Source organism: Trichechus manatus, unplaced genomic scaffold (genome assembly GCF_000243295.1).
Source record: "Trichechus manatus latirostris isolate Lorelei unplaced genomic scaffold, TriManLat1.0 scaffold00008, whole genome shotgun sequence".
Classification (NCBI taxonomy): Eukaryota; Metazoa; Chordata; class Mammalia; order Sirenia; family Trichechidae; genus Trichechus; species Trichechus manatus.
The window spans coordinates 27,907,237-27,934,539 of NW_004443944.1; the positions used below are offsets into that span (position 1 = coordinate 27,907,237).

The 27,303-nt window shown below is 45.3% G+C and overlaps 1 protein-coding gene across 3 annotated transcripts; it reads right to left on the minus strand.

Annotated features, from left to right (window-relative positions):
* Nucleotides 1–10,167: 10,167 nt before the first annotated feature.
* Nucleotides 10,168–26,960, minus strand: AAR2 (AAR2 splicing factor). Of its 3 annotated transcripts, XM_023724943.1 has the most exons (5): nt 26,942–26,954; nt 25,731–26,678; nt 23,360–24,172; nt 19,352–19,581; nt 10,168–10,573 (listed from the first exon to the last, which is right to left on the minus strand). In XM_023724943.1, exons 3-5 carry the CDS (start codon nt 24,114–24,116, stop codon nt 10,406–10,408), a joined length of 1,155 nt encoding a protein of 384 aa, XP_023580711.1. In that variant the 5' UTR covers nt 24,117–24,172; nt 25,731–26,678; nt 26,942–26,954; the 3' UTR covers nt 10,168–10,405. The 3 variants fall into 3 exon arrangements, with proteins under 3 accessions (XP_023580711.1, XP_023580722.1, XP_004370440.1); XM_023724954.1 differs by lacking the exon at nt 25,731–26,678 and having other exon boundaries at nt 26,942–26,960; XM_004370383.2 differs by having other exon boundaries at nt 26,365–26,953.
* Between the last annotated feature and the right edge of the window lie 343 nt (nt 26,961–27,303).

Consider the following 27,303-nt stretch of genomic DNA (forward strand, 5'->3'; position numbering starts at 1 on the left):
ATGAGGGTGCTTGAACTGGATCAGAAAAGACAAACAGGCTTCCTCTCAGCCTTCCCTGATTGGGCGGCTGAGGTTACCTGGGGCACTGCATTGAGAAAGGGCATCATGGTTAGTCAGTCACGTCTCTCCTGGTAAGGGATCAGAAGCGGCAGGGCAAGGGCCACGTCCTGACAGCCTCCTCAAATATCCCTCACAGGTCCCACCTCACCACACGGAAGGTGTGAAACACTTGGGGCCTCTTTCTGAGGAGCCCCCGGGGTGTCGTGCATTGTGACCCCAGAGGCCACTAAACTGTGCTGGCTTGCTGATCTCAGGCTGATCTCTTCAGCCCCATAGCCCTGCCTGACCCGGCCAGCTCTCCTCCACCTTCCCTGCCAATCTGTCCTGGCAGATAACCAAGCTCATGATGGTAGTGGGCAAAATTAAAGAGTCTCCCTGAAGGACTCCACTCTGAGTGAGGTGTGTAAACGAGGCCTGTTTTTCCGGCCTTCCTGGTTCTAGGTTGTGTCCCAGGCAGATAGATGGGGAAGAAAAAGACGGCAAGGGTTTACTTACTGTGTGACAGGCACTTTCAATTCTGTACTTCCATTTCCTCTTCATTGTTATCCTGAGAAGTGGCTACATCAGTTGTCATCAGTTCCGACTCATGGAACCCCACGTGTGTCAGAGTTAGAACTGTACTCCACAGGTTTATTTATTTATTTTTTAACTAATATTTTATTGTGTTTTTGGTGAAAGTTTACATAGCACTTTAGGTTCCTATTCAACTATTTCTATACAAATTGTTCAGTGACAGTGGTTACTTTCTTCACAATGTGTGAATACTGTCATTATTTCTGTTCTGGTTGTTCTGTTTCCATTGATCTAGTTTCCCTGCCCCCTTACATTCTTATCTTTGTTTTAAAGTAATTGTTGACCATCTGGTCTCATATAAGTGATTTTTTAAAGCAGCACAGTACTTATGAGTGATACTCATTATTTTGTTTTAGTCAATCTGTTATTTAGCTACAAGGTGACCTTCTCGGTTCAAGGTTTGAAGAGTATCTTCAGTCTCAACCAGTCCAATAGGTCTGGTTTTCTTTTCCTTCCTTTTTTTTTGTTTTTAAATTGGTGTAGTTTAAGTGAAAGTTTACGTTTCCAGTTAGTCTCTCATACAAAAATTTATACATACATTGTTATGTGACCCTAACTGCTCTCCCTATACTGTGATCCACAGAGTTTTCAATGGCTGATTTTTCAGAAGTAGATCACCAGGCCTTTCTTCTGGGGCACTCAAAACTTTCAGTTAGCAGTTGAGCATATTAACCATTTGTACCAACCATCCATGACTCTGAGAAGTGGCTACTACCCCCATTTTACAGATGAGGAAACTGAGTCTCAGAGAAGTTCAGTGAGTTACCTAGTATTATCATTATCATATCAGGGGTAAGGCTGGGATTCTGTCAGGCTCCCAAAGCCAGGTGTCTCCTCTATCTGGCCAAATGGCCACCAACAGGGTGACCTGGTGATAATAAGACCCTACCCAGGGCTCTTAGTTTCCTAGAACTGCCATAACAAAACACCACAAGCTGGGTGGCTTCTAAGAACAGAAATTTATTATCTCACAGTTCCAAAGGCTAGGAGTCTGAATTTAGGGTATCGGCAGGCTCTAAGATCTCTTCCAGCTTCTGGGAGCCCCAGGCATTTCTTGGCTGTTCCTTGGCTTGTAGATGTATTGTCACATGGCCATCTTCCCTGTGTCTGTGTCTCTTCTCTTTTATAAGGAGTCACTCAGACTGAATTATGGATCCATGTTAACTGATACATCTTCAAAGACCGTATTTCCAAACAAGGTCACATTGACAGATGCTGGCAGTTAGGACTTCAAAATATCTTTTTGGGGGACACAATTCAGTCCATAACAGGCTCAGAAAAGACCTAGGATCTAGTCCCACCAGCTCTTTCAATGAGTTACTGTGGGACCTTGAGATGTTTATATTGCTTCAATTGGTCTCAATGTCTTCACCTGCAAAATGAGATAATAAGCCTTCCTCTGCTTTTTGGACACTCCCACATAAGCCTCCACCCTGCCCCAGCTCTTGGAGTTGTCTTGAATTTGAGGCAAATGCATGGGTGAGGAGGCCAGGCAGTGTTGGGATCCTACAGCATCTGGCCTTGAACAGGTCAATTCTTCTGCCAGGGGATGGACAGAGGTACCCACGGATTAGAATGTCTTCCTGCACCCTCAGAAAGAGTGTAGTAAAGCACAAAAGTTGCAATCCACTGGCTTGCAAATGTGTTTTTGGTTGGCTTGCACAGTGTTGGTTTTTTTTAAAATCTGAATTTGTTGCCAACATTTAAAAATAGAGAAGTTTCACTTAAAATCCAGATTTCCAGCTTCTCTTGAAAAACTGGAAGCTAAAACAAGTCTGGCCTTGAATTGGCTCGAGCTGGCAGCAGCGCTGCCCTCTCCTTGTCCGTGAAGTCTCTCCACGCACCATGTGACCTGCCCGACCCTGGCCGGCATCTGTGTGTGCCTCCCCTAGTATAAGGTGAAGATCTTGGGCTCTAGTGAGGTTAGTCCCAGGCTTAGTCTTTGTGTGTCACTGGAAAGTTCCCTAACTTCTCTGGGCCTGTTTCCTCACTGGTCAAATGGGGATTTCCATAGCGCTTACTTCATTGGGATGCTGCAAGGCTTTGAAGAGCTAATGCCTGGCACAAGTGAGCGTTCAGTACATGTCACCCACGGTCTTCTTCAACCACAATCCTGCCCATGACTGGGGCTGAGAAGTCAGGAGTGGCAGCAACAGCAGCGCTCGCTGCCCCTTCCACTCCCAGCTCTGGCCCTGGTACTTTCTCTTAGCTGCATATATGCTCGCTCGTGTGGTGGCGGCAATTCTGTCTGGGTAATGCATCCCAAAACAACAGATCAATAGCCACTAAGTGCTCCAATGCCATCCACAAGGCCCAAAGAACTGTCTAGGCTTCTGGCCAGCGAGTTTAGGCTCTTTTTCCCTTTGGGCAGAAAACAACTCACCATGTGACCTTGGACGCATTATTTTCCCTCTTGGGATCTCAGTTTCCCTAACTCTAGGATAAGAGCATAGGACTATGGTCTCTAAGAGCCCTTTCAACTCTTGACATCTTAGGAGTTTTGCAGATCTGAAGGCCAAAGCCTCACAATGCAGGAGTGAATTAATTAGGATTCTTTCCGCTGCAGTGGCAGAAAACCTGCCTCAAGGGGCTTAAATTAAAAGGCACTATATTAGCTCATGTAGGAGCAAGCCCAGAGACTGTGTGGGCTGCAGGCAGGGCTGGATCCAGGGGCTCCAATGATGTTGCTGGCTCTCTCTTGCTCTCGTTTTCAGCTCAACTTCTTTCTGTGTTGGCATCATCCCCATCGCTGGTATAAGGGCTTCTTTATGATGAGGAATGATGAGCCTTGCTAGATCCAACTGAGAATCTTCTCATGCCATAACTCCAAAAGCAAGCCATATCCTTCTGTGCTAGGTCTAGCAGAAGCATCCCAGGAAGATGCCAGTTGGCCTAGCTGCAGTCGCATTGTCTATCCCCGTGGGTGGAAGGACAGGGTGAGGTGATGTGATTGGCACTCCTGCCAAGGATGACATGGAGCAGAAAAACTGTTCCTCATAGCATAGGAGGCCCGATGTCTGAGAGGTGAACAGAAACCAGATGAGTAATCTAAATCAACAGCTACCACTGGCCAGTCTAGGTGGGCTTTCATGCAGGGGCAGAGCCTTCTCAGACAGGAAGGGGGCATCTTCAAGTCAAAATATTTACACACTTAGCCCCATGCTTGGAGCATGAAGGATTCAGAATCATGAGGAAACATTCTAGTCCCGGAGTGTGGTACCAAGGGCCAGCTGTGCGCATGGGATTCTAGTGGCAAACGGGGATCAGAAGGCTTGTGAGAAGCCCCTGGTGGCTGAGGAAAGGACAAGGATGGAGGTGTGATGTGGACTGTTAGCAATTAAAATTTGTTGAAATAGGGAATAGATGTGAGGCATGAAAGGTAGGCGTGGTGATGGATTAAGTGGGGCTGAGGAAACATGGTTTTGACTGTAGCAAAATAAAAAATAATAACACTGGAGAAACCTAGAACAAAATGTAGGTTAATATATGTTTCATCTTGAGATGGGAATGGACTTTTAAGCATTAAAGCAATGGAAAATCAAAGAAGAAAAAGCTAGACATATTGGATACATTAACTAAGTAAACCATACATTTCAAACATCATAAAATTAAAAGGCAAGGGGCAAATGGGAAATATTTATAATATTGAGATATTGGTAAGATAAAATGCAAGGAGTCCTTGGGTGTGGGTGGTGCAAACAGTTAATGCACTCAGTTGCTAACTGAAAGGTCGGAGGTTCAAGTCCACCCAGAGGCACCTTGGAAGACAGGCCTGGTGATCTACTTTTGAAAAAACCTGAAAATCCTATGGAGCATAGTTCTACCTTGACAGACATGGGGTTGCCATGAGTCAGAACTGACTCGATGGCAACAGTTTTTTTTTTTTTTTTCGCTAATAAACGCATGTTGGGAAAAAAAACCATGAAGACTCCAACAGAAAAACGGACGAAAGATATAAATAGACGATTTCCAAAAGGGAAATGAACAATGGGACAGGCTTCTTCATTCAAAATGTACCACAGAAACCTCCCCTAAAATTTCACAGTGGAAGTGGGTGCATGAATGATCCCTGACCAGGAAAAATCAGTACTGACAGAGGCTTCACATGCCCTTGACTCCCACATCCACACAGGTGTTGACCGCAATCTCTCAGGGGGCCACTGACTTACCCAATGGCTTCTCAATAGACCCATCTCAGGTCTCCATCACCAATCCATCACCCAGAATTCCTGTGACAGCCCTCATGAATCCCTGCTGATTGTTCCCCCTACCTAAGTGTACCATGGACATTTGGGACTAGGAACGATTGACATATCCTGACAACGAACGGACTCTTGGGGGAGAAGGTGGACCCAGTGAGTTGGTATTCTTCCCAGATTCTGAGACTTCAGAGATGTAGAGATTACCAGGCTAGCAGGACCACTGAAAGGCATCCAGTCCATCCCTCACCTGAATCATGAAGATAGCCCCAGCGTGCACACCTGATACTATTCTGATCTGAGGCACTATCATCTCTCGCCTAGATTCTTGCACTAGCTTCTTTTATTGTCTTCCTGCTTCCACTCCTGCCCCTCTATGGTCTATGCCAAACACAGCAACCAGAGTGATCCTGTTAAAACAGAAGTCAGATGGTGTCACTTGTCTACTTAAAACCCTCTAGTGGGTTCCCATTTCACTGAAAGTAAAATGAAAAGCTCCTACAACAGCCCATAGGCCCTAAACAATCTGGTCCCTCTCTAACCTCTCTAGTTTCCTCTTCTGTTGTCTCCTTTGATCACTCCACTCCTGCCATACTGACCTCCTGGTTCCTTTGACACATTGGACATGCTTCTGCCTCAGGACCTTTGCACTCATTGTTCACTCTGTTTGGAACGCTCTGTCTGGAACACTCTTCTCCCAGATACACTCATGGTTGACTTGCTCATCTTCAAATCTCTTTAGAAGTGAGATGGCTTGACTTTGTCTTCGTTACTTGGGCTATGTTATCAGGAGGGACTAATCCCTGGAGAAGGACATCATGCTTGGTAAAGTACACAGTCAGTGAAAAAGAGGAAAACCCTCAATGAGATGGACTGTCACAGGGGCTGCAACAATGGGCTCAAACATACCTGCTGTTGTGAGTATGCTGTAGGACCCAGCAACACTTTGTTCTGTTATACATGGGGTTGCTATGAGTTGGAACTGACTTGATGGCACCTAACAACATCATCTTCCCCTCACCCTACCAGAATTCTTTTTTCCTCCCATACAAAAATTAATACATTGTTATTGTGACTCTAACTGCTCTCCCCATACTGTGACAGCACACTCCTCCTTTCCACCAGATTCCCCATGTCCATTCAACCAGCTCCTAACCCTCTCTGACTTCCCATCTCACCTCCAGACAGAAGCTGCCCATTTAGCCTCTTGTATCTACTTGAGCTAAGAGGCACACTCCTCACGAGTATCACTTTATGTCCCACCGTCCAGTCCAATCCCTGTCTTAAGAGTCAGAATTCTTGACTTCCGTTATCCTGCTCTACTTTTTTTCCAGAGCATTTATCACAACTAACAAACTCTATAATCTACTTATTATGTTGATAATCTGGCTCCCCTCACTAGGACAGAAGTTCCACAGGGGCAGGAGGTGGTGCCTGGCACAAGGCAGGCACTCGGCAAGTACTGGCTGGCTGAAGAAGCTGAGGTAGGCCTCCCTGTAACTTCTCCCACGGGTCTTAACTGCACTCAGAACTCATGCAGAGACCTCCTCTTCAAGACAGCTCTCCTAGCAGCTCTACTCTCTGGTGAAGGTCCCACTGCTTCTCACGTGATGCTCGCTCTCCTCAAGGTATACCTCTGCCTGTCAGGATCCCCTTGGAAGTGTAGAACCCAGAACTGAGCCAGATAAAAAAATTTTGGAGGTGGACAAAGGAAAAATGGAGAAATTCTGGGAGGGAAGAAACAAGACAGAGATCCAAGGAAGAGGGACCTGTTGAGTTCTCTCACAGTGGCCATTTGACACTGGACAACTCCAGTGGGGAGCTCCCTCCTTCTACCTTCCTGCCACCAAGCAGTTTAACAAATAGCAAGACAACCATCAGGATCCCCATTTTCCAGAGAAATCCAGTGAGTCTATAGGGGTGAGCACCAGATCCAGAGCACCTGGCAAAACAGGTTGTGTGTGACGCCTGGCAGACGGGGCAAGGGCGGACACCAGATTTAAGATCATGCTCCGCCCTCCCCACCACAGCAGTGAGCAGCTGACATTATTTCTGGCTCTCATCCCACATCTCAGCAGGGTGGCCAGTACACAGCAGGAGCCCAGGGTTAGGGAGAGAAAATGGGCAGCACAGGAGACTTTGGACACTCCAGAGACAGAAGGAAACAAACCCTGCCTGCACCAGATACCATGAACTCTAAGGTGAGGAAGCACCCTGATCTGCAGGGGACGAAGCAAAAAGAGGCTCTGCAGAATCGCAGGACGACACAGCCTCACAGGATGGCCAGTGAGTCCAGGTGAGTGGTCCCCCTCTGTTCTGCCTTCAGTCTAGCAGCTGTGACTCAGTGCTAGCTTTGTCCGCTTCATTCATTCTGCATTTTCAGCCCCCGTTTCAGCAGGGGATGGCTTCCCGGTCAAGTCAAAGTCTGATTAGCTGGAGAGACCAACATGTCACAGTGCCATTGGAATATTAAATAATATTTACAAGGGGGTGGTGTTGGGAAAATAATTACCGGTGGTAAGAGGCAATCAATCACAGGGAACTCCTCCACTGCTCAAGTGGTGAGAAATTAGACGGAGGGAGGCCCGGAGCAGTGAGGGTTTGTCACAGGGACAGAAGAAGGGGTTGGAAAGTCGCTACCTCTGCTGATTTTGTTAATAGGATAAGCCATCCTTGCACATAAGAGTCAGACCCTGGGAGGCCTACATTTGAGGGGTTATAAAACTAGGCCAGGTCCTTTCAATCGCTTCACTTTTACATGTGTTAGAACTGGAAGAGAGCTTAGAGATCAGCAATGCCACTGGTTCTCAGTTTGGAAGGCTCTTGCCTTCCAAAAATACTGCAAGTATTAAGTAATAATTAATTTGTTTTCACATTTTTTATTCATCAAAGACACGCAGAGGGCTGCCAGCTGCAACAAGTAGAAGACCGGGAGACGATATTACTCCAGCCCCAAACAAGAGACCTATTGTTTGTTTTGTCAGCCCAGCCATATTATCCTGTGTAAATGTGCATTTTCTCTTTTGAAAAAAATTTAAAATAGCACAAACATCCACTTCTAAGTACCTGGAAGAGCCTGGAGAATCTATGTCAGAAAATCTGAATCCAAGTCAACTAGGAGACTGAGGCCCAAAGAACTTAAGTAGATTGCCCAAGACCACACAGCAGGTTGCCAGCAGGGCCAAGAGAGGATCTGGAGGAGCAGGGTGGAGGGAAAGGCTGCCCTGGACAGGCAAGGGCAGGGCTGGAGTAAATCTTAGTAGTGGAATTCAGTGGCCGAGAGTGGGCCATGGACAATAATAAACTTGCGCTTGAGTCTTGTTCTCAATACTTGCCAGCTGTGTGACCTTTGCAAAATGATTTAAGCTCTCTGAGCCCATCTTCTCATCAGAAAAATGGGGACAATAGTACTTACCACACATGGTTGTTGGGAGGATTAAGTGAAGTAACAGCACTTAGTAAATAGTACCTTTCTTTAACCTCACTGGTTTAAGTGTGTGTGTGGGTGGGGGGTGTCCATGTAGACACAGGAAGACTGACAACTCTGGGGAACAAGGTCACATGATCAACTTCCAGGTGCTATCCTGAAAATGCCAGGGGGAGACAAATTCTGTCCCAATGCGGCCCTGGGTACTACTTGCAATACTGTTACTTCTAGGTAATGTTTCTCAAAATTTAGTGTGCTTCAGAACCCAGGCCCCATTCAGATTCACCTCTAAATCCCTGTAGGGTGGGACTTGGGAATCTGCACTTTTAAAAATTCTTGAGACATAATTCCATAAAATTCACTTTAAAGTGTACACATCAGTGGTTTTTAGTGCATTCACAAGGTTGTACAACCATCACCACTATCTGATTCCAGAACATTTTCATTACCCCAAAAAGAAACCCCATACCCATTAGCAGTCACTCTGCATTTCACAGTCCCCTTCCCCTAGTAACCACTAATCTGCTTTCTCTCTATGGAGTTGCCTATTCTGCACATTTCATATAAGTGGACTCATACAGTAGCTGGCCTTCTGTGTCTGGCTTCTCTTACTTAGCAGAATGTTTTAAGGTTCATCCATGTTATAGCGTGTATCAGCACTTCATTCCTCTGGGATCTGCACTTTAACAAACTCCCCAGGTAGTTTCGATCAGTGGACTTTGGGGAAGAATAGCAAATTCACACACGGTGAAACTGCAGGTTATTATGAAGACACAGGACCTCATTCCTTCTTTCCGGTGCTCCCTGCCTCAGCTGTCTGTGGGTAACATGAGGCAGTGCTGGCTGCTGGCCTCCTTGGGACTGCTGGGCTGCACCGGGCAGGGTACTGGGCACACAGTAGGGAGATGTGCATCTATGGACAGTGGCCTGGCTGCTCTGGGAATCGGGCAGATTGACTGCAAGAGAGACTCACACAGGGGATTTTGTCTCAACTCAAATACTTTAATGTACATCATGCCCTTGGAAAAAAACATTGCCAAGGAAACAAGTGGAACCGAAAGTCTCAACCAGCAGGGATTCTCATTCAAAAATCTGGTGTGAGCCCCAGTCTTGGGAAAGAATAGCATGGGGACTCAGATCCATAGCACAGCGGTTTGAGGTCAGAGTGGCAGGGCTAGTGTGCCTGTCAAGAGACACAACTGTGCCCACACAGCATGATGTGCAGGCCCTCGGGACTCGCAGGAAACTGGGCACATAGATCACTCCAACGGCTGGCAGTTCCACAGCAGGACTGGGAAGATTTAGGCTGACCAACTCATCTCCAGAGTGCTGAAGACAAGACACAAAACTTCAAAAAGGCCTCAAGCCTGCCCAGAGCAAGAACCTTTCTTTTTGCTGTTGAATCTACAGGTTATCAGAAACAGTTGTGGTGGCTCTGCTGAGGAAGAGGGATACATGGGAGGTTTGCCAAGTCCCACTTTGGGGTCCGAGGCCTCAGAATTGAATAGATGGGAGGCATGTGGCACCAGCAAGGCCCCTGAGGCCAGATACCACACTAATCTTGGGAGATTACCCACTGGGGTCTCTGGACCAGAGAACGGGATTCAGTTGGAGAAAGCTGGAGCTGACCACTTGTCAGATTCAATCCAACTTCTTCTGTGTTACCGTCTCCCCAGTCTGGGGCTCCTGAGGGGTGACATGCCCAAGTTTTCTGTGATATACCCTCATTCAACAAGGGGCAGGCAGAAATTCTGGCTCATCTCCTCATTACCCTCTGTTTAACTTAAAAGTCACCAAATGACAGTTCAGACCCCGTGGGCAGTCTGGGGTTTCCTGCTTTCTAACCATCCTATGGAATAAGTAATCAGTTCTCTTGGGCTTTTGGTTCAATTTCTTCTCATTCAGAAGGAAGTTCAGTCAGGTTAGCACCAATGCCAGGCTGATGAGGAAGCCACAAATGTGCCTTCAGGATGAGTACAGCCTCTTTTGCACAAAGGAACTTATTTACTGGTGAAGGAGGGAACTCTGGCTCCATGTTACTAGATCCTGGTGGGATCCCTGCCCTGGCAGGTCCCAGGATAGGAAGGGGTGAGTGGACAGGCCAGGACTGCAGCCATGTGGGAAGTGGCTGAGAGCGTTTCCAGAGTTAGCCAGTTTCGATACCCTCAGGGAGCTCCACCACCACTGGGGCACAGTCCTCAGGCTCCGCATCAAAGTCCCACCGGAACTTCTTGGTCAAGTGAGCTTGGAACTTTTCAGCTTTCTGCCTCAGGGTGGCATCCACGGCAACACTGCAGGCTGAGGAAAAGAAAACCTACAGAGAACAGAGGATAAGTCACTCCTGAGAACACAGAGGGGGCCAAGAAGGCTGTGGAAATTTCCTCATGGTGTTCAGCTCGCTGGGCGGGCGGACCAGCTGCTGCTGGCATGGGCCCAGGACACCTGCTGTGCTCCCCCCAAACCAAGAAAAAAAGTCCAAACCCAGCTGAGAAGCTGGGGCAGGACTAGAATGGAAAATTACCGTCCTGGGCAGAGATGTCCCCACTGAGAGTAAGGTCAATGGGGGCTACCACCCTGGTCCTGCTCCCTGGGGATCTACCAGGGTACCCAGGCAGTAACTCAGAGGAAGAGGCAGTAGCTACACCAGCTGGTACTAAGAAAGCCTTAGGGCTTATAAGTCCCTGGAACCCATAAAGTCCCAGGCCCCAAGCCAACGAGGCTGAATTGCTGCTCTAATCTTTGAAATGGGCCACAGACTGCCAGTATGAGGCCTCTCTTCCCCTTAAAAATCGCCTTCAATGTTCTTTTTAATTCAGTTTCCTCTAATACAAACATAGGCAGGGGGGCAATAATAGCAATTTTCTCTACATCTGAAACCCCCATTCCAGCTTGTCCTGGATCCTGTTGTTGTTAGGTGCCGTCGAGTCAGTTCTGACTCATAGCGACCTTATGTACAACAGAACAAAACACTGCCTGGTCCTGCACCATCCAAACAATAGTTTTTATGCTTGAGCCCACTGCTGCAACCACTGTGTCAATCCATCTCATTGAGGGTCTTCCACTTCTTCTCTAACCCTCTAAAAAATAACAATAAACCCACTACTCCTTATACTATTTTACTGTTTTCAAAGCAGTTTCTCAGAGTATCCCACTGGATCCACACACAGCCCTGGGAAGATACACTTAGAATTTCTATTTTTAAGGAACTGGGACTGAGAGGAATTAAATGACTGGATCAAAACTATGCAGAAAGGAAGTATGGTTTTTCTCAGACTTCCCATCTGTTACCAAGGACCACTCCACCGACACAGGAGCAGAAAGGAAGCAGCTCTTTGATACACATCATCCTCACGCCACGGCCGGCCCTCAGTCCACCATGGAATGATTCTGGACTCTAAGAGACCTGACCTGGCAAGAGCAACAGGCTCACTCTGAGGCTCATTCCAAGGACAACACCCCTGTCACCCTCTTCTTCAATATCTTTCTGTTAGCAGGAGGAGTAAGGCTTATTCTCCGTGGTCTTTGTTTGAAGTCATTTTGTTGGAGTGGTAGCTGGGGCAGAAGTGACAGTGGGGGAGGTACAGAATTTGGCTTCATTAACTTGGGAAGTGACTAAATACAGGAGCAAGAGGCACAGCCGTAACAAAATGTCAGATCAACAACTAATTAGAGGGGCTCTGTGACCTCGGTGGCAGAAAGTCAGTAGGGAGAGCCAGTGGCCTGTCTGTAGGCAGCTGCCCAGGAGTGCTGAATTTGCAGCACAGCTGTAACTCAGGGGAGGGGCCTGTTATGGGAAGCAGAGAAGCCTCGGTTTCAAACAGCATTAGCTATTGAGGCCCTGCACACCCATGGGTCTGTCCCCAGAGGCCTTAGTGGGCTGACTTACCACAGGTGTCTTCCTGTTTCCCTCTTTACACAGTAAGTTATACTACGCTCTACACAGTCCTTCCTCTCCAGCCATGTTGAATAGTGACCCAAACATGCTCTACTGCTTCCTTCAGTGTCTCTATGCCCACATGCTTTTCCCTCTGCTTATAAGACCCTTCCACCCTCTGCTTTCTCCTCCTTCACCTAGGTAACTAAGTAGAACAGGTGCTCCTCTGTGCTCCCTCAGCACCCAGGATTACCTCAATCATAGCCTCAATCTCACAAACAGTCCATTTATCACTGATCTCTCCCAAAAGACAAGGATCAACTCTAAAGCAGTGATTCTTTATCATACCTGCATTCCACGCTCCTGGCACAGTCTGACGGGTAAAAACGCACCTATCAGATGTTTAATGAATGAAAGAATGAAGACCACAGATTCTATGAAAATTCACTTTTGGTTCACTTTTGCACAGTGCCTGGCACAAAGTAGTTGTTCAATAACTATGTGACGGTGCTAGGCAGAATAAGGGACTTATTTACCAGGCCCCTGAAATTGTCACCAGCTCACAAGCCGCCTCCTGTGACATGCCTCTTATAAAAGCCCAAGCTGAAATGAACTGCTCCAACCTCTGCATATCCCAGCACTGTGCCTGAGCCCCTCTTGTGGCATTTATTACACTGTGCTTGCATCACAGTGATCGGCAAGCAGGGAAAGCATCTTGATTATCAATGTATCCCACACAGCATATCGCCCATGGTCTGGCACAGAGTTAGGGGCCATACGATGCTCACTAAGTAGATATGAACGAGACAGAAGGACCAACCTGTATTTGGCAATGGCCAGCAGTGGGAGGCTGGAACAAGCTGGGCTTACACTCATCATCCATCCTCTCCACCCCACCTCTCAAACACTGCCTGGTAGTAAAACTAACTAGGGGCAGGTTCAACAGAAGCCTCTGTCTAAAAAACAAGGCTTCTCATTTGAAAAATGCTTTATCCTTTTTTAGAGCACTTGCTGATTTAATCTTTACTACAAACCTGGTGGCTGGAAGGACAGGACATTAATCTGACTGTACAGCTGAGGACGCTGGGTGTGCCATACTAGACAGTCACAAAAGCCGAGTGAGACTCAGTCCAAGTAGGGAAATCTTAATTCAGTATCCTTTTCCCTATCAAGAGAACCTTCTTTTTATCTTGACATAGACTTAATACATTCTAGTTACTTATTTTCCAGCATTGGCCTGTGGGGGGCCGAGGGCTTAGAGGCCAGGTGCTTCTGGAACTGTCCCTGCTGCAGGCCTCAGGGACTCCGGGTTGACTTTTTTAAAAAAAATCAACTTTAGTGAGGTATAATTTACATACAATTAAATTTGCTCATTACAAGTGTTCAATTCATTTTGACAAACATACATACCCATGCAACCACCACTAATAATCCAAGATATATATACGTATATATCCGATACTAGATTTTTTTTGGTATACAGTTCTATGAATTTTAAGAATGTGTGAAACCATTACCACGATCAGGATACTGATTAGTTCCATCACCCCAAAAAATTCCCTTATGTTGCCCCTTAGTTAGTCAAACCCTACCCCTGGCATCTACTGATCTATTTTCTACCCTGTAGTTTTACAAATTTGGTATCTTAAAAAATTCTTCACAATTCTGAAAAGAAGCTGTTTAGACAGTACCTAGATTTCAAGCAATAACTTACTTTGATTCTCTTGCTTTCAGATTAATGTTATACCTTCTTCAGAAAACTTAATAATGATCTGGTTATTTTATTTACTAAAGTAAAATCAAGTTAACACTTTTTAATACTGAGAAATGAATTATCATTATATCAGCGGATTAATACTGGATATTTTAATAATATTTTTGAAGTAAGATAACATTTTGCAAACAACTGCACTTGTCTAAAACAAAAAGCACACCCATTGAGTGTTTTTCTTCAAGTAAAAAAAAAATTATTAATACTTTAACCACTGAGTCTGTGTATTATAAAACTGAAGATTAATCATAAATGTGAAAGCTTTTTTAACTCAAATAAATTGAGTTCAGTCAGGTCATCTTGAGAAATGTAAAATATCAAGGTAGATAGCTGAGTCACTATTTTATCCTTTTTTTTTTTTTTTTGACTAGACCAGCGAGATGAAATTTCCTAGTTTTTCAATTCCCAAATGATTATCAACTTAGAATGACACTAACCAGAGGTAGGACATTTCATTTCTCCTTGCAGAAGAAGAAATGGTGTTAGAAACAAGACTATCACTTCACAGTGATGACCAAGAAGGTGAAAAGCGCTAGGAATAATCTCTTCTGAGGCTGGTTTAAAGAATTTGGAAAGTTTCGCCCAGGCTCTAATCATATGGTAGCCCACCACAGGCTTTATACTTCAAAGCTCAGCCTTGACACCCACCAGCTCTGCGATCTTGGGCAAAATTATGTGACCACTCTGATCCTGATCCTCATCTGTAAACTGGGATTATATACCTAACTTCTAGCATTGTTGTGAGGACTAAATGAGATAATATATAGCAAGTGCACAAAAGTGACAGCAGATGGCAAGAGGTGTAGCAATAAGTAGGTGAAATTTATCATGGCTGATGTTATATTATAAATACCATAGAGATCATTGTCAGAGTCAATGCTTTCCCTCACGACTGAAAGATAGACACTAGCATTTAGAATATTGGCAAGAAATGAAGCTGGAAATCATACATGGCCTACCGTGACAGAAATATCTAAAAAAAAAAAAAAAAAAAGTTCTGTGATTATATGTCTAAATGCTACATTCACTCAGCAATAAGAATCCTTATTTTGTACATAACTCATTTCCTAACATACTAATAAATTCAGATTATCCTTTCAGTGGTTTTAAACAAATTATGGTGACTTAAGTTGCTTTAGGAAAAAAAAAAAAACTATCTATTTTTGTAAAACAAATAATTTTTATTCGAGGTAAATCCAAGGGATTTGTAAAAACCAGTGGCATCTGTTCAAAGGGGGTTCACATGAGAAAACTGAAAAAAATTAATGGCAGTGGCCATTAATGCGGCTGTCTTTAAGTGCTTACACATACAAACATCAGTCCTTCTCCATGAGTGACTAGCCATTTAAGCTCCTAAGTAAGAAAGCAAGCCAATTCCACTTACTTGACTACCTGCGGGGAGAGCAGGCAGCTGGCTGAGGAAGGCTTTTATGGGCTGATTCATTCACTCACAAACACTCTGAGTGAGTGCCTCCGTACGTGGCATTGGATTTTCACTGCCAAGATGGGATCGATGTGACTCTCCATTAGAAAAAAAAGTTTTGTAACATCCTTTTCCACATTATGCCTGTTAAAATCTCAGTCATCTCTCAAGCTCATGGGTCAAGTGCCCCCTTCATATAAAGCCACTGCTGACCCTCTATCCCCTCAAATCTCAACCCCAGTCAGAATGAAACACTCCCTCTTTGGTGCTCCTAATGCCTTTTGATCAGACTTCGCTATTTATACCTATCAGATTAGGGCCATCCATTTACTCTGCCACAGGAATTATGTGCTCCATCCATCTAAAAGCACACAATAACACAAACTGAGATACATGTCAGGCCTTGTACTAGGTGCTGAAAATAACCAGGTGAACAAAAAATAGATCTTGTTTAAAGGAGCGCATGGCTCAGTGATGGAGTCGACAGACAATATTTTAATTTCGGCAAGCACAATCCATGCAATGTAACAGTGGTAACTACAAGGTAGGCTACTAGGATGGGAAGGAGAGAGAGATTAGGGATGGCTTCACAGACAGTGGTGCCTTGAGAGCATCTTGTAGGATGAGTAAGTACATACCAGGTAGAGGGAAAATTAGGTTCATTCAAGAAAGCATGAAACAGCATGGCACATCTGGGAACTTGCAAGGAGGCCACTGTCACTGGAGTTGGTGAAGGAAAATGGGAAGAGAAAGGAGAAGCTGAAGAACCAGACAGGAGGCAGATCAGAATGGGCCTTGTAACCTATGTTTGGAATGTTAATTTTCTAGGCAATGAGAAGCCACCGAAAATCCCCAGAGAAAGAGGGTCAGAACTGCATCTAGAGTAGCCCCGCAGGCGGCAGTGTGGGAGGTGGAGGGAGTGACAGGGTTAAGCATGGAGGCTAAGAGACAGTTATAAGGCTGATACACTTGGATGTAGCCTAGATGAGACTAAAAGGCCTAGGCCAGGGAAATGGTTCTAAGGGTAGAGAGTGCCATGGCAGGGAATTGGTAAAAAGGTTGGTATCAGAACTGGTAAAAATAATGCCTTCTAAAACACTATTCACAATCTGGCATTATTAGATTAATTTGTTTACTTTCCCATCCAAATATGAGCTCTAAGCCAGGGACTCTGTCTTGTTCACAACTATATTCCGAGTCCTAGAACAGAGCCTTGTATACAACAGATGCTCAGTAAATACCTGCTAAATCAATGAACAAATCCCTCGACAGCAGGAACCCTGGCTGACTGATAAACGTATTCCTTAACACTTTCCGCAGTATGTTGTATATAAAGGAGGTTCAAACACATGTTGATATATTTTTTTTAAATGCACTTTTTCTGGATTTTTCCATACGACGACATCAAATTACCTTGGTAGAAAGTTCAAAGACAGAATTTTTCCAACCATCAGCTTTGCACACCCCACCTGGGCATCTAGGAATCCAGCTGGGACCTTTCTGCTTGGAAAATCATTGCTGGCAACAAAGCCTTGGCAGTCAGAGCTCAGATGTCTGATGTGTTGACAATGGATGGGACAGCCAGTGCGGTGCAGTGAACTACTTAATATGGCTCAATAACTCCCACCAAATGACTGGGTGAGACTATGCAAATGAGGTGCTTGTAGCACACCAAGGGGACTGGCTAGCTTGCTAATAATGTAAATAAGGTGCATGGCACCCTTGTAGGGTGCAAATAAGGTATATGGAACCTAACAAGGGGATTGGTCAGTTCTGCCATCCTGCTAGGCTTAAAATGAGCCATCCCAGAGGCAGAAAGGGAGGATCTCACCACCACCAAGAAAGAAGAGCCAGAAGTGGGTTGCATCCTTTGAACTCGGGATCCCTGCATGGAGAAGCTCCCGGAACCAGGAGACTGAGAGAGAGAGCTGCAACACTGAAGACGGCAAGAAGTGGGACAAAGAAACAGCAGCAGCAGAGGCAGGAGACCAGCAAGAGACAGCGTGGTGGGCTTCCCGACTGATGGAGGAAGAAAGCTGAGTGCCTTTGGGCAGAAGCCTTGCTGGCAGAATAGGGTACCTCTGGGCACTTGGTGGAGCCTGGTTTGCTGACTCAAGGAGCTACAGCTGAGCACCTTTGGCCGCAGCTTACTGGTTAAGTGGGATGCCACCGGGCACTTATCAGCAGAGCTAAAAGAGCTTTGTAACACTTGCCCGAGCAGGGCAGAGGCCAAGGGGCCAGAGAGAGGGGTGCCTATGGGCTGAGAAGAGGCTGTCCTGATTGAAGAACTGTATCCTAAGCATCCTTGAACCTGAATTGTAACCTGCTACTTCCCTAGTTAACCCCATAATCGTTGAGTATTGTCTGTGAGTTCTGTGTGGCCACTGCAATGAATTATCAAACTCAGCAGAGAAATAGAGTGCCGTGGGAGGGAATTGGTTAAAAGGTTGGAGGGTAGAGGCATGTCTGACCACCACCTCACAGGAATCAGCCTTAGGCTATTGATCTTGATTCTCTTTCCTCCTTGTGAAGTTAGAGGAGGTAGGATGGCCCTGCCGCACCATTTTTACAGCCACGGGCTCCCATGTTGGTGCAAAAGCATGAACTACGTCAGGGGGGCAGCACATCTTCCCCAGGGGCTGCAGCCTCCGTAGGGTTCTACAACCCACAACCCAGTAACTTTGGGGGAAGATTTCCCCTTAGAGGACGGACAAAGGGATTTAATTTCTCTGTTATAGCGAAAACCAATAAAACGAGTTTTATAACTCTTCTGAAGTGGAATACACCAGGCTCAAGCCATCAGCTTGACTGACTCATCCCCCTGGTCTGCACCAGTCTACTAACTGCCAGAGCTTTAAGTCAGCTGCCTACTTACAGGGACTCTGCCAACAGTAAGCTGGTTTTAGAAGCATCCGGAACCTCTAAGAAGACAGGCCCCTGATGGTGTCTCCACTAAGGTCAATCAAGAATGCTCTTGGAGGGGGGGACCCACATGGCATTCAGTACATAAGGACATAAGCACAGGCATTAAACCAAGACTCAGGCCTGGGTACAAACTCTGACTCTGCCACTTAACAGCTGTGTGACCATAAGTAAATGAGTTAACCTTTCTGAGTCTCAATTTTCTCATTTGTAAAATGGAAATAATCCTCCCTGCCTTACAGAGTTCCAAAGAGACGAAATGAGGGAACTCACGTAATGTGATAAACACAGTGCCTAACATCCAACAGGCACTTCGTGCGTGTTCGTTCCTTCCCTTAGCCTGGGTAGGAGTGGGAGGTTAATGAAGAGCCACCTTGTGTGGACCAGGCCTCATAGGGACCTCACACAGGGTGAGACAGTATGGAAACTGACAGCTTGCAGCTTCTGCCTCTTCTATACTTGAGAAAGTTACAAAATGTGAGTGGCAGAGGCTGCCCCAAGTACATAAGGGAGGCTAATCTGTTTGCAAAAGGAGGAAATAGCACAGGATGAAGACTGTAAATTGTTTGAAGCTTCTTCCCTAATTACTACTCATAATGAAAATTTAATTGCCAAGTTAAAAGCAAATTTCACTTTTTCTGTCAGAGAATCTCTGCAGAAACTGGCACATTTTGTTTGAACAGGAAATCAAAGTTACTTTAACATTTAAATGAGATCTAAGGAGCTGCAGATGTTTCACTGGGAATAACAAGCTTCAAAACTCTGCCCTACTGGGTTGCTGCAACCTGCGGCTACAGGGTAAAAAAACAAAAGCAAAAACTGTTTCGAGGGAGTAACTCAAAGGGGTGGAGGTGATTCAAATCCCAAGTACTCCAGTGCTAGGCACTCTGGGGGTAGGGTGGGGAGAGGGTGGTACACAGAGTCTCTAACATCAAGGAGCCTACAATGAAGCAGGCAGATAGAACAGGAAACATCCCAAGATTAGGAAATTAAAATTAGGAAACCTCTGGGTCTTAGAAGAACAGCAGAAACAAAAAGTAACCCTCCTGAGGGTCCTTCCACATACCCCTGCCTTAATTCTGACCCTCCTGGGTGCCAGTACCTGCAAGGTGCTGGTGAGGAAGTTGTTCTGGGAGACAATGTCCACAAAGAAGTCAGGGGGGATCTCGCCAAGCTGGTGGTACAGGATGGAGATGAGGTTGATGTAGAGGGTATGGTGCTTCACCATGGCTTCTTCTGACCGGCACAGGAGGTTTAGGAGCTGCTTCCAGTGCTCAAATGCCTCGTACACATTCCCCAGCAGGAAACATACGAAAGCAAACTGGAGTTCACCTGAAAGGCACAGAGAGGAGAAATGATTCTGGGGGAGAGGAGGACCAGCTGATTCTACATTGAGGTCACCATAGCACATGTATCTACCTCATGCTGTTCACAAGGCCATCAATTCCACTGGACCTCAGCAACCGGTAGCCTTTTATCCTTGTTACTCCTGCAGAACCTAGCACAGGGTTTTGCACCTAGCAAGTGTTCAATAAATGTTTACTGAACTGCAGTACATTCAAGCCATAGGAGACCAAACTGTAGCTTTGGATTTCTGTAAAATCAGACTGCAAGAGAAGAAGTATACTTAATACTTGCCGGGCATTTTAAAAGTTTACAAAACGCGTCCATCGATATTATACAAGTGGATCCCAAACCTGGCTGCCTAAGAGAATTACTGAGAGCTGGCTAAAAACAAATCTGCCCAAGCCTCATCCCGAGACTGGCTGAAGACAGATGATGCAGCCTCAGTATCTGTAGCTCTAAAAAGCTCCCTGGGTGATTCTGAAGCAGAGGGTCTGCATCAGGGTCAGGGAAATGCTGCATTCCATCACGTAATCCTTAGCCCAGCTCCATGAGGTGGTCAGGGAAGGTGGTATTTACCTCATTTTAGAGATGAGGTTAAGGGACTTGCCCAAGGTCACACATCTAGTGCTGTGGCAACGTAAACAATGGAAAGATAAAACAGATTCCCTACTGGGTGGAAAGAGTTTGAGAGCCTCCCAGAACAGGAAAATTCATGAGTACTTGTTCCAGCAGCTAACCTGCCAGCCAGATTATTTTTCCTTGTTTAATCACAAGACTCCATGATTTAATGTCTAGGTAGCTTGGTGACTAAGAGCATGGGCTCTGGAGCCAGACTGCTGGGTTCAAATCCCAGTTCCAATACTCAGCAACTGTGTGACCTTGGGCAAATTACTTAATCCGTTTATGCCTGAATTTCTTTATTTGAAGGCTGCAGTGAAGATTAAATGAATCAGTGTAGCACATGTAAAGCATTTAGAATAATGCCTGGCACACAGTAGCACTCAACTGTTGTTGTTAGGTGCCGTGGAGTCAATTCCGACTCATAGTAACCCCACGTACAACAGAACGAAACACTGCCCAGTCTTGCTGTGCTACAATCATTGCTATGTTTGAGCCCACTGTTGCAGCCACTGTGTCAATCCACCTCGTTGAGGGTCTTCCTTTTTCGCTGACCCTCTACTTCACCAAGCATGATGTCCTTCTCCAGGGACTGGTCCCTCCTGCTAAGATGTCCAAAGTATGTGAGACGAAGTCTCGCCATCCTCACTTCTATGGAGCATTCTGGCTGTACTTCTTCCAAGACATATTTATTCGTTCTTCTGGTAGTCCATGCTTTACTCACTATTCTTCACCAACATTATAATTCAAAGGCATCAATTCTTCTTTGGTCTTCCTTATTCACTGTCCAGCTTTCGCATGCATATGAGGCAACCGAAATACTGTGTCTTGGGTCAGGTGCATCTTAGTCCTCAAAGTTGACATCTTTGCTTTTTAATACTTTAAAGAGGTCTTTTGCACCAGACCACTCAATAAATATTAGTTATTATTCCCATATTTCTACCAGACACCTGTATCAAACAGAAACCTGCTGATCCGGAAGCCACTGTCCTTGGATAAGCAACAACTAGTCCTCTGGTTGCCCCAGGCAATGTTTCGTTCTGTTGCACCTGGGGTCGCTATGTTGGTGGTCAGAGCTGTTCTCCCTGACTTCAAAGGTGCCTGTAAATTTAATGAGGGCTTCTGTGGTATACATACATGTAAGCCAGAAAAAAGAGATGTGCTCAACACCAAATACCTCTTTAAATGCACTGCGTTTAATCTCTGTCACCTCCAGAGAATTAAAAAAGCTAGTTCCCTGTTCTTAGGCTTGATTTGTGTGAACAGCTGCCTGGTCTAAACATTGTAGATGTTTGATCAATATTTTCAAAATATAATCAAATTTTCTTTGTATAACAGAGGCACTTTTGCTTCTTCAGTTGGCTTTGCCTGGTTAGTTTGTGAAACTAAGTATCAGCTTATTCCCTGAATTTAGGGCATTTATTTAAATTCATGCATTTCTAGCCTAGACTAAAATTAAATTACGGATCAGAAATAATTTCAAAGCACTGTCATGTAGATTGAAACTTATCCCTGTAACAGACCTTTTCACAAGATATACTTTGAAGAACCGAAATGTTTAACAGGTAGAAAACTGGATTTCTATTCATTTTTTAAGTCAGAATTTCAAGTGTTATTATGAAACAAAAATGCTGTGGAATGTATTAAGACGTACCCACTAAACTGTCCCTTTTTATCAGCTGGGCCAATGATATAAAAGGCCCTATATTCAAATCTCTCACCAACCTTCCTTTTGCAGGAAAATATGCACATTACCTGGACAATTTGTAAAAGAAAAAATATAAATAGCTGTTAAAGATGTAAAGACTGCTGGCTGACACTAGTAATCTAAGAAATATACATCAAAACAAGATGCCATTTTTCAACCATTCAGTTGCAAGAAAACCAAAAAAACAAAACCTACTGCTGTCACGTCGATTCCTACTCAGAACAACCCTTTAGGACAGAGTAGAACTGCCGTTTAAGGTTTCCAAGGCTGTAAATCTTTACAGAAGCAGACTGCCACATCTTTCTCCAGCAGAGCAGCTGGTAGGTTTGAACCACAGACCGCTTGGTTAGGAGCCAAACACTTTAACCACTACACTACCTGTGTTAAATCACCATGGCCAAAGCTGTCAAAGGTGATGGCCACAGGCTCTCACTTGCTGGAGAGGATAAAAAAGCTGAAATGCAGACTCTGCTCCAACACTTCTAACCCTAAATGTGTGCATAAGTACACCCGAGGACGTTCCTTAGATGATATTTATAATAGGGAAAAACAGGAACATCTTAAAGGCCCATCAGCAGAGGACTGGTTCAATAAACTATGGAACACTAACTAACCACTAAAATAGAATTACTGATCCAGTGGCATGGAAAAATGTTTCTCTTAAAGCTGACTGGAAAATACATACTTTAATCTTATTTTTGTAAAAAAGTATATATACACACAAACACATATAACTGAATAAAAAATGACAAGGAAATGCTATAAAGAAAAGATTGAAATGAAATACACAGACATATATAGAAGAAGATAGAAAGTAAAGACACCAAAATGTTAAAATGGTTATTTCTAGGTGGTGGTATTTGGAGTGATTTTTGTTATTGTTTTTCTTCTATGATGAATATATATTATTTTTTTCATAAGGAAAAAAAAAAGCCCAACAATAAAAAGCATAACAATTTAAAGAAATCACTGTCAGGTCTAAGCCAGTGGAGAGACAACATCTTTAAAGAGTCAGGAGCAAACTGAGGAAGCAGGTGGGAAGCTACTAAAAAAACAGGTCTGGCTAAAAACAGTCTAGGAGCCCTGGGCTCTGGTCTCAGTTTGACCACTCAGCTGGCCAGATCCTTTCCCTCTCTGGTCCTCAATCTGTAAAATGATGGCCTGGGCCACATCAGTGGTTCCCAAACAAAGGATTGCCTGAGGTTCACATAGGGTGCCTGTTTATTAGACAGACAGATTGACAGCTAGAGCCCTACTCCAGATCTCTTGAATCGAAGTCTCCTGGGGTTAGACCTAGGCACCTGCATCTTTAACAAGTGTACTGGGACATGGCTGCCTAGCCAGGTTTAGGAGCCATTGGACTAGATAACCCAAGATTCTATAACTCCTATCCTAAAATCCCACAGCCCATACCCAAAGGGCCTTGCTCCTTCTCACCAAGCACATCCTGGGGGCTGCTGGGGAACTGCTTGCTGAGCACTGTCTCCAAGGCATAGCTCAGGTCCATGCTGTGCCTGGTTATCTCTGCCGGTGTGGCACCATCAGGGAACATCTGTGTGGGCAGCTCTGAAAAGCGGATCTCTGTACCAGCTCTGGGCTTCATCTCAGGCAGCCGAGCAAGGCCCTCCTGGTAGCTCTTGCACTCTGTGCCACACTGCGGCAGATTCTGCCCTACCCGGTCCTTGGTATGCTTCATGGAGAGCACAGGCAGCACATCTGAGAAGGCACAGATCTGCCGGCTTTCAGGCTGCAGCTTCTCCATCATGGCCTCACTGATGAAGTTGGTGAGTGAAATCCACTTCTTGAGTGTGGCATATGGGTAAGGTCCTAGGAACTGGTCCAGCTCCTGGAGGTTGGCCCTCATGGCCTCCACCTCAGCCTCCGGGGCTGGAGACAGATCCACCTCCTCCTGGACTGTGTTCCAACGCAGGACTGTCAGCCCCCGCTGCTGCAGACTAAGGAAGAAGCCCATACGAGGACCCACGTCCTTGGGATTGGCCTTATCCACTGAGCTGTAGTGGAGGAAGTGGATGCCTGGCGGGATCATTTTCACGCCCCGGAACTTGGGCCCCACCTCCCAGGAGTTGTAGTCAATGCCAAACTCTGTCCCCTTGGGCATGTTCAGGATGACCACAGTGGCCCCTTCAAAGAAGAGGCGCTTGGCAAGCTCAGGATCCATCTGCATGGCAGCCATGAGGCCGGTCGTGGATGCTCAAGAGGAGAATCCTTGTTCTTTTTCTTCCAGAACAGCTGAAAAAAAAAGAAATCAGAGTTAAATAGAACTTGGGGAAGAAAGCTACATTTGCTGAGCAGTCTCTGTGCCAGATATTGAAGCAGACCCCTGACATAATAATCTCCCGTAATCCTCACCACAATCCCCCAGGCCGGAATCATGAGTACCATTTGACAGATGAGAAAACAATGCTCAGAGAGAAGAGGATTTTTGTGTTTTGGTTTAATGAGCAAGAACACTCACTTCACAGCTAGAAAGACATAGATTAAAGAGAAGTGATATACTCACAGTCACACAAAGATCCCAATTAGAACCTGGGTAGCCTGCCCTCCAGACCAGTGTTCTGCTCCCTGCTCACTCCTAAGATCGACTCAGAGTGCTCTCTCACAACAGAGTCCGTCCTAAACTAGAACTCTGCCTAAAACCTATTGCTGGAGAGTCTCACAAAAGTTGGGAGGCTGATTAAATCAAGTGTATACCCAGTTTTCCACAAACCTCTGGGAAGGCTGAGAAATTGACAAAAGGTTACAGCTAGGACACTATTGAAAGTGGATGCACAGCATCTAAAATCCACAAAAGGTTTGAGGAGTTGAGAGTTTTTCAACCACAAACTCCCCTTCTCCTTTTACTCGTAAAAAACCCCCTAAAATCCAGGGGGTGAAACATCTTCCCAAAGGGCCCAGTCAGTAGCAGCTTTGGGTTACTCGCCCAGAACGGATTCAAGTGGCGAGGCCAGCCTAAGATCAACGTTCACAACAGAAAGGGCTTAGAATGTTTATTTCACCTACCTTTGAACTACCCATAAGGACACGCTGATAAAACCTCTGTAAATTCCAGCATGAGCTAATTTAAACCAAACAATTATCTAACCATCTAGTCCCAATACACCTACCTATTCAATTCAACAAATGTTCACTGAGTCTTGTATTGTGCCAGATCTTTGCTGGACACTAGAGGAAACATCCACAGAGTAAGACAGTCACTGCCCTCAAGGCACTTACATTCTAGCTGAATGTACAACCAAGACCCTAAAATTTCACAAACAACAAGCTGCCTGTTTAATCCTGTTTACTGTTTTTCCCCCTTAAAACAAACAAAACACAACACTGGGGAAAGAAGACTAACCCTTTTCCAAAAACACTGAGGGCACATTTTATCTTCTTAATTCAAAAACCAATACAAATAACTCTCTCTAAATCTGCCTATTTTTCAAACTGCAGCTCACAATCCATTAATGGGTTACAAAATCAATTTAGAGAGTCTCAATCAACATTTTCTTTTAATGAAAAGAACTGAACCAAAAAAAAAAAAAAAAAATTAGAGTCCATCACAAGTAGTAAGGATAAGTACTTGTTTTCTGAAACTCTGTGCGTGTGTGTGTACACGTACACTTGGTTGCGACACAAAATTTATTTGTCACTGTAGGTCACAGTCAAAAAAGTTTGAAAGTGACTATTCTAAATAATTTGTATCTTCATCTTTCTATCCCATACCTTGAATACAAAACTGCACTTAATAAATATTTGTTGAATGAACAGATAACCCACTTAGGAAAATTGCTGATCAGTTAATTACCCATTTCCCCTTGTGGCATCTGTGTGCTCCTCCTTGATAATGATGATTTCTTTCATTCTTATTCCACCAGCCTGTAATTCTCTGTATCTCCAGCAGCCAGCACATGGCCTGCTGCAGAGGAAATGCTGGGAAAAAGTTTACTGAATATGCACAGAACTCTACAGCATACCAATCAATCTCACTTACAGCCCTGTGAGTTCCTCATAGCCCTGGAATAAAGAAAATCAAATCCATCCACTTCTCTCCACCAACTCCCTCACCACCACTAAGCTACCATTATCCCTCACCCCAAAAGTAGGCTGACCCTTTCAATCTATTTTCCATACAACACCCAGAATGACCTTTTCAAAATGCCAATCTAATCATGTCAACACCCACACTTAAAACCCTCTGAATGGCTTCCCAAGCAGTTCTTGGAAAACCGAAATTCTTAGCCTGAACTACAAAGCCTTCATGGTCTGGCTCCTGGCAACCTCTCCAGCTTCCTTTCATACCAAGTTTCCCCATAAGCTCTCTGTTTCAGCTACAATGGTCTCTTTCAGACCTGCAAACAAGAGACTTCCCCTGAGTAGAATGCTCTTCCCTACCCTCTCTGCCAAACCGTTTTTCGGATCTCAGCTCTATAATCACCTACTCAGTAAAGACACCCCTGACCCCGTGGCTAGGTCAGGTATCCTGTGATATACACTCATGGTACCTCGACTTCTCCATTTCACTTCTCACGGTTGTTTGATGGAGGGCTGTCACTTCTACGAGATTCGAGTCCTTTTGTTCACTGTATCCCTAGCACATATTAGACACGTGATAAACATTTATTTAATAAAACTATGATCTTCATTTTGTAAACAAGAAACAACAGCTTGGTGCGGGGAAAGACCTTTCCCGAAGTCACACATAGGGTAGGGCAGAGCCAGGTCAGGCGCAGCCAAGGTCTCCGGAACCCAAGCTCTAAAGTTAAGAAAAAAGCGAAGTTAACCCGTCTGCCCCAGGAAGCCCTGGCGGACGGTATCTCTAAAGACGGTTACTTAGGGAAAAAGACCTCCAGAGACCCCAGCGTCCCACAACCCGGCCCACAGACAGGGAGGCGGCCGCCTCGGCGAGGTGGCCTACTTCAGGGTACTCCACGGTCCCCGGGTCGGGAAGACGGGTGGCCCCGCGCACGGAAACAACGAAAGCAGAGAAGGAAAAAGAAGCCACGAGGCCACACTCACCAGCTCACGCCACACCCCAAGCTCCCGCACCGCGGAAGCGCAGCGGAAGTTCGCTCGCTTCAGAGTCGGACCGGAGCAACGGAGAAAGCGGCCCGGTGGAGCTCTCGGTGGTGGAAGAATGGTCCCTGCCCACAGGTTCCGGCCCATCAAATGTCGTTTCTTTGTACTCTTAGCTACTCTTTTTTTTGTTCCTAAATTGTAGATAAAAACTGTCATTAAACTGTGCATTTTACATCCCCTTCCCAAAACGCACCAGCCATAGTCCCTTGGTCTCAAGAAATCAAGGTCATTGAAGCTGGGGCCAGGGTTGTGGTTGCCCAGTAGTCACAGGCGTGCTCACTCGCGGTCCTGGTCAGTCAATC

What these genes read in the sequence shown, in the direction of transcription:
- AAR2 (XM_023724954.1), bottom strand. Translation starts at nt 24,116, where the DNA reads ATGGCTGCCATGCAGATGGATCCTGAGCTTGCCAAGCGCCTCTTCTTT. An exon ending in CAGCCCCCAGGATGTGCTTG is followed by an intron (nt 19,582 to 23,359) that starts GTGAGAAGGAGC and finishes TGTGCCTTTCAG; the next exon opens with GTGAACTCCAGTTTGCTTTC. An exon ending in TCCTCACCAGCACCTTGCAG is followed by an intron (nt 10,574 to 19,351) that starts GTACTGGCACCC and finishes TGTTCTCTGTAG; the next exon opens with GTTTTCTTTTCCTCAGCCTG.